The following is a 15,995-nucleotide window of genomic DNA, read 5'->3' as shown; positions in this document are numbered from 1 at the left end:
TTTGAAATTCAGCCTTTATTTGTTCTCGAATCGAAAAATGAAATTTCCCTTAAAATTTTTCATCAACTTTTACATGAACCAATTTTTTCTGTGCAAGCGCTTGGCAGATATTGTCCAAAATAAATTTAACTGAAAATAAGCAAGGCTGGCACCAATAAAATATGTGGTTTGGAACAGCCCCTGTATATCTGGAAACAACCATACGACTAAAAGCCAGCTATAGACGACACACCATGTTACTGGCATCTCGAGAAACGACCATTGGAACATTTTTGACATATTGCGTGGCCAATCAGATCCTACATCAATTTACGAGCTGATGAAATCTATCAACTAATAACATTATTTTAGCCTAGCTCATTTAAGAAAAATTCCAAAAATTGAATTAGTCAGTTTTGAATATTGGTACATATATACATGTTTATGTAAACGCACAAAAATTTCACCCAAATTTCGTTTAATCTCATCTGACTGCACTGATTAATGAAATTTAGCTGAAAATTCAACTTATATTCGATACAATGAATGTTCCGTCTATATACAAAGTGAACAATTTACAGTATTCCATTAAGGTAGCCAGTGTTACTAGCCGGCACCGTATTTACATACAAATTAGGAGTCCCATTATTGTTAACCAAGTCATTTCTTGAACTGCTTCGTCTACAAAATGGACAAAAACCCTTGGAGAGAGACGCTAAGAACCAATCGTCAGTCAGAAACATGAATTGACAGGAAGGACAAACAGTTATTGGCTGAGTTTTGAGACGCATCCAGTGAAATTGCCAACTGAGAGGTTCCTCCCATTTTTGGACCAGGACTGAAGTGGGTTCCAATGACTTCAGTATCTCTTTTGAGACCCTGATTGGCTTATAGGAGTCGACTGCTCCAAGAGCCATCATCTCCGTGTTAATTAATCGCTCCATTGCACTTTCTTCGTCGCCATCCTCGCCACCCATGACGTCATCATCTCCGAGTCGTAGTTGCTCGTATCCGTTTTCTTGCCGAATAATATCTCTGTTGTCATGACGAGGTCTCGTGATCGCCCTGAATTACAAAAAAACACAATGACTACTCATACAAAGCCCTCCACACCCTATTTAATTATAGTAGCAGTTAAAATGGCAGCTATTATCACACCGGTTCTGTTCTTTTGTGAATCCAAGTTAAAACATACCCGACAGATTGCCGGAAAATAGCCGCCGTTGATTCCAATAAGCATGGTTGGGATTGAAAGAATAGAAGGTAAAAAAATCCGATCCAAAAAATCGAAAAAACAGTAAAAATCAAAGTGAAATTGCCCCATGTGAACAAAACCACTAGCGAGAAAGCGAATTTTTGTTCAAACGCCGTTTACTCACTCTACTTTAAATTTAGAGCGAAAAATTTCACGCCACAAAACCACTCGCTTTTTCGCTCCACTTCCTGTTTCGGCGTGACCAAAATCACTACTCCAATTTGACTTCAGAAATCATGAAAATGCGTGAACAGATCTTGAAAAAAAAACAGCGCCTAAATACAATTCAAATTCTTTGAATTGTAAAAAAATAGGAGCGCTATAATAGCCGGCTGAGAAGATGAGGGCGGCTATTAAAAACGGAACATAAACCGACTGATGTCGGAAGAATTGCTCTCGAACGACAGGCTGGTGGAAAATTATTTGACCATGCCGGGATTCGAATCATTGACCTATCCAGAAGCACTGCCCACTCGGCTATCCATGCCCCCTTTTTGCTATGATGAAATCAATTTTATTTTAGCAACATGTCCTAGCAACAAGAAAAGCGTAATAACGTTCAAGCGAAAATTTTGCAAAAAAGACCAACACGTTTACAATAATTACTATGAACTTGGTTCAAGAGCAATTAATAATAAAAAGACTCAGTCGGTTAATTGTTAAAATCTTGAGTTAGCATTGAGTGCAATATATGATTCAGCTCCGACTCACGTGACCACACTACACAGATGAATTAGCTGTGCAGGTTACGTAGTGGTTATTAGGGTGTCAGGACAATTTACCCAATTCCATTTTACCCAACCTGCAATTTTAGCCAATGCTAACTTAATTTACCCTATTGTTAAAATTACCAGAACTATTTAGCCGACTATTTACTTAAATGGCCCATGGGACTTAATATGAAACTATCACAACCGAATATTGGATAATTGAACGAAAAGATCAAAGAGCATTGGGTAAAATGGCAGGTTGGGTAAACGACATTGGGTAAATTGCCATGTAACCGGTTATTAGAAGTGTAAGTATTGCATTTTTTACAACTTACTTGGTTGGTTCTTGTGAAATAAGTCGCATAACCTCATCCCTTGGAATTCCCTCCTCTGGGGCAAACTCCACCAGAGGCAGAATCTCGAATCCACTGAAGGAGAATTGAAACGGCTGTTTACAATTCACGCAGATATTGCCCTGTCTATTCAATAGAGGGTTCTTCTGCAAACAACGGAAGCACAGGGGTTCCAATTCAGAATTATCTGAGCAGGGTTTAGCTTTAATAGCCAATGTCCCAACATCAATGCTCTCTTGTAGCCTGGGAGGGACATTCAATTGCTGCAGGTTATCGTACGCTTGCCGAGCAAGCTTGTATGCTGCAATATTTGGATTGGTGCTCTGCTTAGCAAGGGTGAAGAATGCGGAAACTTTCGATATGCCTTTAGGGACAAAACTGAAATGCCCTTTGACGAGCATCGAGTGAAGAAGGAATCTACAAATACTGAATAGGACATCGGGTAAATGAGACGTGAAGGGTTCCTCGGTGTATCTGTGTATAGCGTGGAAGGTATAGTACATTGTGGATAGTTTCAGAAAATGGTGGTACTTAACCATCATAGCTTGCTCCTTTTCGCCGTGTGTGCATGCCATTTTAATACACATTGAGGATAACTTCCAGTAGAAGAACCCAGCATCTTCGAATCGGTTCTGGTCAACTGCATTTTTGGTTAAAGCTTCCAGTACTTTGCCTGCTTCTTCCTCTTTGCCCGCTTTGAAAAAGAACTCTTGGGCTCGTTCAAAGTCGCCCTTTTCTTCGGCCAAATGCTTAGCGTAGGGGAAGTAGACGTCTTCTTTGAATTCAGGGTTGTTTTTCACAAACTCGAACGCCTGCTCCCATGAATGGAACTGCACGAAGAGGTCAACCAGGCCTAAAATTTGAGCACATACATGTGGTCAAATTTTTAAGTCTGTCCTTAAAAATGCCTGTTCAAAGTTCTGAACTCCAATTCAAAGATTTTTCATTACCTGAATAAAAAACTAGACCAAGAAATGATGAGGTATGGATTCAAAAAAGCACCCAGAAAAACCCATAAAAAAGAAATACAGTAAAAACAAGTTAAATTGCCGCATATGAACAAATAATGGCAATCAAGAAAGCAAATTTCTGTTCAACCAAAATTTTATCACTTTGATTTAATATTGATTTGAGTTAAAAAGTGTCACGCCTTAAAACCACTCGCTTTCACGCTCCACTTCCTGTTTAGGCATAACCAAAATCACTACCCAAATTTGACTTTAAAAATCATGAAAATCAGTGAACAGATTTGAAAAAGACAGCGCCCCAACACAATTCAAATTCTCGAACTGTTTAGAGAATTGCAGCTATTAAACATAACCCACTAACGACGGAAGAATTGCTCTCGAACTACTATTGGGAACTCAAATATACTGCAGGCTGCTTCAGTCGGGGGGGGGGGGTGGTAACTAAAATTGCTAAGGGGGCTTCAAATGACGTCATGGCTTCAAATGAAGTTATTATAACCATAGAGCCACTAATAAAATTTTTAAAAAATACTCCAACTTCGGCTCACTTTTCATTTAACTATTAGTAGTGAAATTCAGCTGCTGGCACTTTTCAATGAGAGAAATATAGATCACGCAAAACGAGACACTAAAGAGCGCAATAGTCACAGGAAAAGTCAAAACGGCCAAGCAAACATATTGTATAAAAAACATAGCCGCTAGAACAACGGAAACTACTCGAAGACTCGTGCAAAATAATAGCTAAATCAAGAATAACAAAACAGCCAGTGTTCTACATTAAAATATCAAAGCTAAAGAAAAAAATCATTACCTAATAGAACTAGTGCTTTGGAAAAAAACAGACGCAATTTTTTTTATTTAAGTGTGCGGGTTGGTGTTGGCGGGGGGGGGGGGGGGGGGGGGTAAGTGTAGGGGGACATGGTGTATGTTATGAAAGGGTGTATGTATTTAGGGGAGAAGCTAAGTATGTGGATGGGGGTAGGTAGGGGGGGGGGTAGGCAAGTGATGGTGATGTTTGTAGTAATTTGGATATGTAGGAAAGACTTATGGGAGCAAGATGCTCATAATGCCCTCTTGAACTTGAGTATTACGAGCAGTTCCTAAGTGTTGGGTAATATTACCAAAGCTACTGTTGAAGTCCATGTTCGAAAACAAAATTCAAAAGTTCAAGTGATGTACAGTGATGTCAAGTGAACCATTAATGGTGTCAAGAGATGTCGGGGTGGTGCGGGGGGGGGGGGGGGGGGGGGTGTTAGATGCGAGATTGTTAAGGTTTCAAAAACTTCTAAAAATTTTGGTCGCATAACCTTTTTACATTGAACATTAGCAGCATTTCTTAATTACTATACATTACAAACAAGCTACTGTTAAAGTCCAATGTTTGAAAAAAAGAAGTAAACTTTCAAAAACAAAAGTAAAAGTTTGAAAGCAAAGAAGTCAAAATTCAAGTCATGAACAACTTGCTTCAGCTAAAACAAAAACCTGTAAAATACCACTACTCCTCTTCGAGTCGTAAAAAAGACCAACACGTTTACAATAATCGCTTCATACTTCGAGAGCAATAAAAATTTTGAGACTTTTTGAAGTTCATCTGCATTTTCTCTATAGATTACAATGGTCCTCTAAAAATATATAACTTATACTGCTTGAATTGTCGTATAATTAATGGTTCAAGACTGACATTGAAAGCATGAACAAAGGAAGAACTGATGAATCACAATCAAAAACATGAATGAAAAAAATTGAAACAAAAACTGGTTTATCGTGCCTTTCCGTAGCCTATTACGAGTGTTAGGCTCAGATTCGAATTCGCTCGAAATTGAATGTTACTCTAAAAACGCCAAATATATTTTTTCTTTTTCAGTTTCGAGGTAAACAAAACAGTAGCCATTTTTGCAGCATAAGAAGAATTATAATGCAAACGTAGTCACTAATTTTTCGTTGCTAATGCACTTTTATTAACTTACTATGGTATTTCTGAAACAAAAACACAAAAGGTTAGAAAGTTTTAACAAAAGGAGAAAAACAAAGTTTGTCAAAATGATAGCAGGAAGGATAGCTTCGTTTGATTAGCACGTATCGCTTCTTTACATCTTTTCGCAACATAGAGATTTTTTAAATGAGAACAAAATATGGTTTGAAAATTTTTTCATTATCTCATTTTTTTTAAAAATCTCTATGTTGCAAAAAGATGCAAAGAAGCGATACGTGCTAATCGAACGAAGCGATCCTTCCCGCTATCTTTTTGACAAACTTTGTTTTTCTCATTTTAATGATTTTTACTTCTGGTCAGCTCAAAAAAATACAGCTTCACTGTACTGCCACCTCGGCACTAATGTGCTAAACATAGCTGGCAGATTGCCAGAAAATAGCCGCAATAGCTTTGTAGATCTGCGGTCTCAAAAACAGTAAAAAAGACAGACCAAAAAAATTCGTCTTTTCATTGAAGACTGATATGTTATATTTTGATTAAAAATGATGTATAAGTTTCTGCTGCCTCTATTAGCTGCTCTCAAATGACCTTCATTTAAAGTGACACATACCCATTTGACCTTAGCTCTTTGAATTAAAGTAAATAAAAGTCAATTTCAAAGTGACGAAGTCAGTTTTGAGAGTGCGGTAGGTCAAGTGTGACCAAAAATTTAATCACGCGAATGAACAAAAAACTCGCTCCATTAAGAGCGAAAAATGACGTCACACACGCACTTCAGTTGAAATTGTATGAACGAATGAACAAAAAGCAGATTTGAAGTGGTTGTGACGTCATATAGTTGTAACAAAAATCGCGACGACGAAATAAAAAACATAGCAGGATAAGTCCTGACGTACAATTCAAAGAATTTTCATTGACTAAACAGAAAACTAGACCAAGAATGGACTATGAATGGATTGTGAACACCATTTAGAAAAAAAATCCGATCCAAAAAAATCGAAAAAACTAAAAATCAAAGTGAAATTGCCGCATGTGAACAAAAAACCACTAGCGAGAAAGCGAATTTTTGCTCAAACACCGTTTTCTCACTCTACTTTAAGTTTAGAGAGAAAAAATTTCACGCCGCAAAACCACTTGCTTTTTCGCTCCACTTCCTGTTTCGGCGTGACCAAAATCACTACTCCAATTTGACTTCAAAAATCCTGAAAATGTGTGAACAGAACTTAAAAAAAAAGACAGCGCCCCAATACAATTCAAATTCTTTGAATTGTAAAAAACCAAGAGAAGGCCAATAATAGCCCCAGCTATCGCTGTGCGGCTATTAAACATGCATTTTAGAAAATCTTAATGCTGCTGCAGAACTAGAAAACAAAATGTCCTTTTGTAACTTTTCAAAAATATGTTGTAACCTTTCTTATCTCCCAATTTTTGGTACGCCTCAGCTGCGTAGGCCAATTGTCCTCCCTCCTTGAAGTACTTGGCACACAACTTCAGCTCATTTTTGTCTGCCTTGTCCAGAAATACGAGTTTGTTTTGTAGCTCTGTGTAGTTCCTGCTCTCTCCATATATTTCCAGTGCTTTCAACCTCTGCCCAGCTTCCCAGAACATGGTTGCAGCTGTCAATGCATCGTTGGTAACCTTAGCCCACTCAGCTTGTTTGGAGATCAATTCCTTCTTCTCTTTCTCAGTTGAATCACCCATGAATTCCTGAGCTTCCTTGAACATTCTGAGGTCCGTGTACATACTAGCAGCTCTGTTATCCTGACCAGACTTTCTGTACATTTTCGCCGCACCTGAAAACTCGCCTCGATACGCTGAAATGTCTGCTTGGTACAGCATCTGGTTATTGGGTTCCACAATCGGATTCCGTTTGCTGCGCTCCTCAATGGAATGTATTAGTTCCAACATCGTCAAGTTCCTGGTCTTTTTAAAGGACTGCTTTGCAATCTCCAATTGTAGAGCATCCATCGCTTGCTTTCCCAAATTAGTCCAATCTGTATCTGTAACTCCCAGGCATGCAACTTCGTAAGCAGATCTGAACTCCTTCCTTTCGAGGTACTGATACATTGCTGCGGATTGTGGAACCTCAACTGACGTCATTGTTGAAGCCGCACCCAGACAGAAAACATTTGATCCACAAAAACCAACTACATAGCCGGACATCTTCTGTTGATGTGCCGGAAAGGTTGATGCCTTTATGTTTAAGGTATCTTTTCCTGAGAAACACAGCATTTCCTCGTTATGAGTATTCCATGCTACACTATTAGCATTTTGCTCCTGATATAATAGTTCTTTTGTTTTCACGTCGAATACTAAACACATGCTCTCATCATCGACAATTGCTATCTTTTTGCGTTTGGAACTCATATCAAGACATCTGATTGGCAGCGAATGCTTCAGAACGCTTATCGGGAATGGGTTGTCAATGTAGACCAGGAGAACCTGTCCACTTGATAGGGCCACTAAAAGACCCTCGCGACCCTTCGCACCTCCAATGACTTTGATATACCGAATGGTCGAGTCCAAAACCCATTCACGTTCGGTGACACCGTCAAAAGTAATGGACTGCAGCTTCGACTCCATACACAGAATAACATGTTCACATGTAACAACTAGCAAGTTGCAATCCAAGTTCATGTGAATCATGCTGTGGATTCTGTACGTCATCGAATCTGCCTCGTTCAACTCATAGATCAGGATTCTACTGTTGAGCTGAATGGCCAATTTGTTTTTGTACACTGCAACTTTCTTGATCAGTTCTTTACATCGAATTCTGACTTTGTCCGAGGTCAAAAGATGTTGCACGATCACGTCTGTAACTCCTACACGGTATACGTAACGCTCTCTATACAACCCATGAACTGTGCTAAAAGTAATAGACATTTTTGCCACTTTCCCATTGGCGGTTCCAATTACTACTTCGTTTTCCTCGGGATGGGGAGCACAGCACGTGATCCAACTATCAACTAGCACATTTGGCGTTCTCGAATCACAAATGACTCCTAATTCTTTACCTTCTTTCGTGAACAAATGTGCAGTCTTATCTGATCCACCACACACAATGAAATCATTAGATGCAAAGAACTTCAGGAACAAAGGATCGAACTTGATGTCAGCATCCTTGCAAACCGCTGTTCCATTGAGTCGATAAAACGAAAGTTTTCTATTCCAATCAGCCACAGCCAAAATGTCATGTGACTCATCCTTCGCTGGACTCCATTGCAAAGCCCAGACTGGCATAGCAGAGCTCGAACCTGGTCTCTCGATCTTGACTTTGGTGTCGTCGCCATTTTTATTGCGCAAACTTATAACGCCATTTGCCAGACCCAGTGCGAGGTACTGTCCGTCATTAGTCCAGCTGAAATATTTGCTACTAAAGCTAAACCAGATAGCCCAACCAATAAGCAAAAAAGACACATCGACATATTCTAAGCCCAGTCAATAAGAAGTAGTCAATTGATAGCTTACAATTTTACCCGCAAGACTGATCAAAGTACAAAAGTAAACAAAGCTGGCAGATTGCCAGAAAATAGCAATAGCTTCGTAGATCTGCAGTCTCAAAAAAACAGTAAAAAAGACAGACCAAAAAAAAATCTGTATAAGTTTTTGCTGCCTCTATTAGCTGCTCTCAAAAAACCTTCACTTAGAGTGACACACATCCATTTGACCTTATCTCTTTGAATTAAAGTAAAAAAAAGTCAATTTCAAAGTGAGGAAGACATTTTTGAGAGTGAGGTAAGTTAAGTGTGACCAAAAATTTAATCACGCGAATGAACAAAAAACTCGCTCCACTAAGAGCAAAAAATAACGTCACACACGCACTTCAGATGAAAATGCATGAATTAATGAACAAAAAGCAGATTTGAAGTGGTTGCGACGTCATATGGTCGTAACAAACATCGCGACGACGAAATAAAAAACATAGCCGGAAGAATTTCGGAAGCGACACGAAGCGTCAAAACTTTACAAAAAAACCGTAATTGCAGCTGAAGACATTACCTTTTGCATTAAACCAATAACTCCTTACCTCCCCAGGTCTGATCTAAAAGTTTGTGAAATTTTAACCACTGTCACCAAGAGAAACAAAGTGCAGCAAAAATTTTTATTGAAAACGTTTAGGCACGTTAAAAAAGTCCGAAAACAATAGGATGGCCAAAATATTGATAGGCTTAAAAAGCTGACATGGCTATCAATTGCACTCAAATAATTCATGATTTCAATCTCAAAAAGATCGCGAAAGCAAACGGTAGATAATGATCTTAGAAACTAAGTTAAATCTTTCAAAAAAGAATGCTCAAATTTAAGAATCAGAAAACCACTACATTAAGAAATCTAATCACTGTAATTAAGACAAAAACAACACATACTACTTCCTTGTTGTATAAATGCTCGACAACATGATTTCATACTTATTCAAAAAGTAAATTAATCATAGAAAAGACATAAGCAACAGAATAATATTCAAAGGCAAAAAGTCGTTTAAAACAATAACAAGGCCGGAAGAAAATTGCAATAGATACTGATAGGTAGAAATTCTGGAAAAGATAAAACTTTCTAGCAAACTCCCAGTACTGCTTTATGTTGAATGAAACCAATTGCAAACCAAAGAAATGACGAAATTCTAAAGCTGAAACCATTCAATTTTGTAACAACTACAAAAATCAATATAACGAATATAAATGTAGGTGTCAGGACAAAGATAGAATGATACAAAGTAGAATTGAGAAAAATATGGACACAATGTTAGGAACACCATAACAAAAAGACATTCTTGATTTTTGAAAGTTAAAAATCAAATTAAGAAATCAAGAAAAACGCGAATATATTTCTTTGTTCAGCATTCGAGACATAGAAAAGATAACGATTCATCCGAGACAAAAATGTATCCTCCTGAACAGAACAAAAAAAAGAAGCAGAATTCAAACATACGAAACATTGAAACATTTAGCAAAAAAATTGTCAAAAACTTATAAGACTGCATTTATGAAAATAATTTTAACTGTTTTCCAAAAACTTAACGCAAAATGATTGAATTTCTATTGAAACGAAATTAAAGTCCCTCATGTTGCACAAAAAGACTATTTCTAGTAATTAAAATCAAAATACAAAAAAACTGACAAAAATTGGAAAAAAAGCAAACCAAATCGGATTAGCATATGTACAATTTTATAAAAACAAAATTACATCGAGGTAGAAAGAGGCGTGAGTATATGAATTATCAAAGGGGAGTTGTCATATTACCTGATTTTTGGCAAAAAGACGGCTGGAAGATCCACAAATGAAGAAATTAATAGAAAAAAGCCAAAAATCAACTAAAAAATCAAAAAATACGTGCCAATTTTGAACTTGAAACGCATTTTCAGGCTCTGCAAAACACTGTGGTATCAATTGCCGAGGCTTACATTTCAATATAGCATCGAATAAAACTTATTGCTACAAAAAACCATATTACAAGCAAAAAAACTGGGCCACTTCGACGAAAAACGGCTAAAAATGATTATCTATATGTGCCATTCAGTCAAAAACTACTTTTCAAAGTCAAAAAGTCATTCACTAAACGCAGCGCATGATCAAAAAACTTCTCTCGCCCAGAAAAAATTAAATCACACGGCAATTTTACTCACTTTCGCTTTTAGGTTAAAACAGCGTCTGAACGAATAGTACTTCCGGTAAAAAAAACCGTAAGAAAACCAATACTCCTCTTCGAGTCGTAAAAAAAACCAAGAGAAGGCCAATAATAGCCCCAGCTATCACTGTGCGGCTATTAATAAAAGATCACTATCAAAGAACAGAATTCAACTAATTGTTCTAGACAGGGAAAGCTGATTAGAGCTTCTAACAGAACGTCAATGCTGAATATTGATAAAAAGCACGTCAATGCTCATAAAAAGCAGCATTTCCTAGCAACTATTTTATGCTGTTACCACTTTTTCAAAAAAATAAATAATTAAAATTGTTCGTCTTTTCTCCTACCCAAATACAAAACTTTTTTGAGCACTCAAGAAAGAGAAGGACTGGACCTTGTGAAACTACACGAATTTCATAACTAAAAGAATTTCAAATCCGTTTCCCCTTAGATAAGCCAGTATATTGAGAGCGAGTGTTTTGAAACATGAACATCAAATATTAACGATAAAAATTTCCCAGGTTTCCATTCATCTTAATTGTTACCTTTCATTTTGGGTTCAAAAATTCTATTTCAGTAAATCAGATAACAGTTAAGATTTATGCGAGTCTTCTTTTCTTTGCGCATAAGAGATAAAGCATTTTCATCTGATTGCATTTTCAGTAATTTTAGGCATCCGAGTTATAGGGTTAAAGTATGATTTTTCCAGGTTACAAATTTACTTCTTTTTTTAGCTTCTTTCAATGTCTGGGTCAGTTGCGATTGATTTCGATTTTTTTTTCAATTTTCCAATTTAATCTTTTAACTAAAATTTTTAACAAAATTTAACTAAAAAATTTTGCTTTATTCATTGGCTTTGTTGGTTACAAATCTTGCGTTACATTTTGCTCTTTCTTATATTTTTGAATCATAACATCGAAATTGTAACAGTATTATTGGCTTTCAGGATCAAACCCTTTTTCTGTCAAGTTAACAGCATAATATTACAGTGTTCAATATTTCGATTTCTTGCAACTAGTTTAAAGACATAAAAAGCTTATTCAAAAACTCTTCTAATTTTTAAATTTATATCTGCCCTGCCTTTAGGTATAGAAGATTAGATTTGTAACTTTGTTGTGTCGGAAGTGCTCATGGAAGTGCTCACGTTTTCACGAAAGTGCTCATTTTTTTTTGGCTTCGACTCTGAGTTTTCGTAACTTTAATAGAAATTTTGAATTACTTTTTTAAGTTTTACGAATTCTTTGGAGTCCTAAGGCATAGACGCGTTGACTAAAAGTGCAATAGGTTTCGTAATGATCATTAAGTGAACCAATCTAGTGCTTGAAATGGACAGCTAATGGCTGTTAAAACTTTCGGAAATTTTTTTCAACATAAACCAACCAAACTTAATTTCGTGAACTGTAAGCAGTCTCAGTAATTACAGGAACCCTTTCCTTCCTACTGCATACAAAATTATTCTGGTTAGCAATTTGGTCTTCTAACTATTGGTCATTACACCTCAATGCCACAAGATTTAAAAAAAATTTCAAAGTTTTTGGATATTTTCGTATTATTGATACTTTTGAAATCTTACCACATTATCTTAATATTGATAGCTCCCATTGGCTTAGAGAAGACGTTCAATTGATCATAGATAAAATTTTCAGACAAAAACTTGGTTTAAATGACTTCAACACTTTTCTACTGAATTTTTGGTTTTTGCCTATTTTTATTTTTGTTTTCATAGTTAAAGGACTTACTGTGATGTCTTATTGATTACCAATGCTTGAAAATCATCTTTGTCCTCCCATTGAGGCATAACTTAGCGTATTCATTAACATCCATTGAAAGCTATTGAATTTAATGGCTGTCAAGACTTAAAAATATTTTTTCGAAATTTTTTTTGAACATTAACCAATCGTAAACTTTTTTTTTGTAAACTGTAAGTCACTCTGGGTAATTTCAGGACTATTTTCTTTCCTACTTCAGTCAAATTTTATCTAGTTGGCGGTTTTATTTTCTAACTATTCGTTTTATTACTTCGATGCACTAGTTTTCATATTTTTTTCAATTTTGTATATTTTTTCGTTATTTTGATTCCTTCTGAAATCTCATGATTACCTAAAGTTTGGTAGCTCCCATTGGCTTGGAAAAAACGTTCAATGGATCAGCCGTAATGTTTTCAGAGAAAAACTTATGGTTTAAATGGCCTCGACACTTTCTTCTGGCACTTTTCTACTGAATTCATGGATTTTGCCTGTACATGTTGTTGTTTTCATAGTCACGAACTTTGCTAATGTCCTGTTGATGACTTATGAAATATAAACGTCGTTGTCGTCCCCTCGAGGTCTAATTTAGCGTATTTAATGGCTTCCGTTGAAATCTATTGAATTTAATTGCCTTGATACCACGGGTTTTCTCGAAAATTTTGTGGTTTTAATGTATTTGTTCATATTTGTTGATTCTATGAAGTCATAATGTTCAAAAAAAGAATTCCATTGCTGTTCAAAAATTAAATGAAAATAGAAAAATTTTTACTGAAAACTTCACTTTTAATGGCTATTCGCTCGACACTTCTCGCTCAATTTTTTTTTGAATTTTGCTGTTTTTGCATGTTTTTTTCTTTATGTAGCTGTAAAATGCTGACCGGTCTCATAAGCTTGTGATTAAGTATTGAAAGGATGAATTTAATCGAAGCTGTCAGTTTATAGGGAAAAGATAAAGTTTATGATATACAGTTTTCAAAATTTTTTTCAAACATTTCAGTTTTTGTTGTTCTTTCCGTCAGTTTGTAACTTATTCTCATCGTTGAGAGGTCCCATCCAATTGCTGGTTTTGGTCCCATCCAAAATTAACATGTGTACTGATATTATGTCGTACCTGATGTTTTGTTTGCTGAACAATATGAGTTTTAATAAAAGTTTTTTAAGTGGTATATTTGTTTCTTTTTCTCTTCTTTTAGCACATTCGGGTAATAACAGATCCCAATGATTTTCAAATGTGGCGCAAATAAACTAATTTATTTTTTCAGTATAATTTTAGCTGACTTAGTATAAGTAAGAACTGGAATAAAAATACATATTATTCATATGATTATAGAGGCTTCAATAATGTGTTTTCGCAAATAGTTTTTATTTTTTTTTTAGTTTTTCTGCATCTTTAGTCCTTTCCCGTGGCTTAGTCTAACCAAACACAGGTCCCATTGGTTTCATAATGACTTTTTACTAAATATATCATGAATTCTTTTGTTATAAGCTGATGATTTTGAAGACTTTTGAATTTATTTGGTATAAAAAAATGTTGACTGATTTTTGAATTTCGCCTCATTATTTCTTCCTTTTGTCGACTTGTTACCTAATCTCATTAAGGAAAGTTTCTATCTGCTGTATAGTTAGGAAAAAGAAAGTTTGTGTTGTTAAGGATTTATCTGATTGCATTTTGACGTTGTTACTAGGTGCTTTTAAATTTAGATATTGAGTTTTTGCCTTGAAATTTTTGTTTTTGCTTTTGTTGTTTGTTTACTTTTCTCGTAGTCTTTTTGATGGCAGATTTCGCGAGTGTTGTGTTGAGGCATAACATTATGCAATTCAATTAGTAGTTAGGTTTTGTAACGAGTTTTTTAAATACAAACATCTATTTTTGTTATCTCTTCAGACAATTAAGTCAAAAATTAGACGAGCTTGGGTCGGAACATCATGTGCAAACGCACATTAACGAGCCTCTTTGTTGAGGATGAAAAGTCAAAGGGGTCAGACGAAAAATTCGTCAAGCGAAAAATCGCATTAGAAAGACGACAGGACTAATATAATTGCTACAAACTTCGTTTGAGAGCAATTGATAACTAAGAATATATCCAATATAAAAAATTAGATGCAGTTCACATGGACTTTTGCGTTTCATCCAATTTCGTCATTTACCTCACTTCTATTTGATTACTTCAGGGATCAGATTTATTCCACGAACATTAGAATTTTCTAAAAATCAGCTGTGCTCATCAGCTCGTTTTTTTTTAAAAATCCGTGAACAAAATTAAAATGAATAGCGGAAAAAACCGAGTCGCACAAGAAATTTATATTTGTGCAGATCTTTCAACCAAATAACGTCAGAATTTACCAGCATAAACTAAAGCGGTTAATAAATTTCCCTTCAAATTTTTTCTGTATTTAAAATGGGCAGTTAGAAAACTGATGGTTAAAACTTATGGAAAAAACATCAGAGGTAAATCGACACTAAACAAACTCTCTTTCTGCAGTTTTAAAATTAAAAAAGACTGCTGCAATAACACTTGCAATATTCCGCGACTGCAAAATATAGATTTGCCCCGAATTTCACCAGCAGCTTTAGCCTATCATAAATTCAGTTACGGTTTATCACTAAACTTCAAGCTGCTACCTCAAAATGGGTCCAAATGGTAAATCATTTTTGCATTCAAACGCTCTCATAATATGGTGTTCATGAACAAACAGTTTCGTAAATCTTATTGTCTAAGATTCGGAAGCCAGTTATGCTGTGAAATCGATTCATCAGTTACCATCAAACGTTGGTGATCACGTCTGAAGTTTGTTGGTTCACACAGGTCCACAATTGCGCTTTATTTAGCAGTCACGTTCACGTTTTCGCTAACTATTCAATTACCAATAAGCGCACCTGCAACTATTACTTGAATCTATTGTAAATATTTGGCGACATGTCACACCCAATGTCACATCATTCATTCAGCGATGCGCGCTAAATATAAAACTGGCGTTGCATACCTAGCACAAGTGATTCTAGCCGACACTTTGTTCCTAATGACGTTTTTGGCCTCTGGAGCCCACAGGGCGAAATCCGATATAGCGCCACTAGCTAATTGCCCTGTAATTGGGTTGTAAGACAGACATTGGATCGCATCATTGTGCGAATACTTCACAATTCCTTCGCCTTTGAACGACCAAATAATCACAGTTTTATCAGCCGAACCAGAGGCAAATCTTTTGCCATCTTTCGCGTACTGGACACAGTACACAGTGTCTTTATGACCTTTCAATGCATTTGTAACAGTTCCTTCCATGGCATCGTATATGACTACGTGGTTACCAGCCGCCACTACGATTTGCGTGCCATCTGGTCGATAGCACATGTCATGAACAGTTTTAGCAGCGGCGTCACTTTTGCCCGTCAGAATGTCGCACCACACTGACACTGACTTCATG

The 15,995-nt window shown here is 36.2% G+C and overlaps 1 protein-coding gene across 1 annotated transcript; it reads right to left on the bottom strand.

Annotated features, from left to right (window-relative positions):
• Positions 1-360: 360 nt before the first annotated feature.
• On the bottom strand, positions 361-15,994 carry LOC142342721 (intraflagellar transport protein 122 homolog). The gene is made up of 4 exons (XM_075394240.1): positions 15,558-15,994; positions 6,608-8,556; positions 2,280-3,150; positions 361-1,044 (listed from the first exon to the last, which is right to left on the bottom strand). The coding sequence occupies exons 1-4, from the start codon at positions 15,992-15,994 to the stop codon at positions 555-557; spliced, it is 3,747 nt and encodes a 1,248-aa protein (XP_075250355.1). The 3' UTR covers positions 361-554.
• Position 15,995: the final 1 nt, after the last annotated feature.

Source organism: Convolutriloba macropyga, chromosome 7, assembly GCF_964194025.1.
Source record: "Convolutriloba macropyga chromosome 7, txConMacr16.3, whole genome shotgun sequence".
Taxonomy (NCBI): domain Eukaryota; kingdom Metazoa; phylum Xenacoelomorpha; order Acoela; family Convolutidae; genus Convolutriloba; species Convolutriloba macropyga.
Note: the sequence above shows the minus strand (reverse complement) of the source record. Positions and strands in the feature narration are given on the sequence as shown.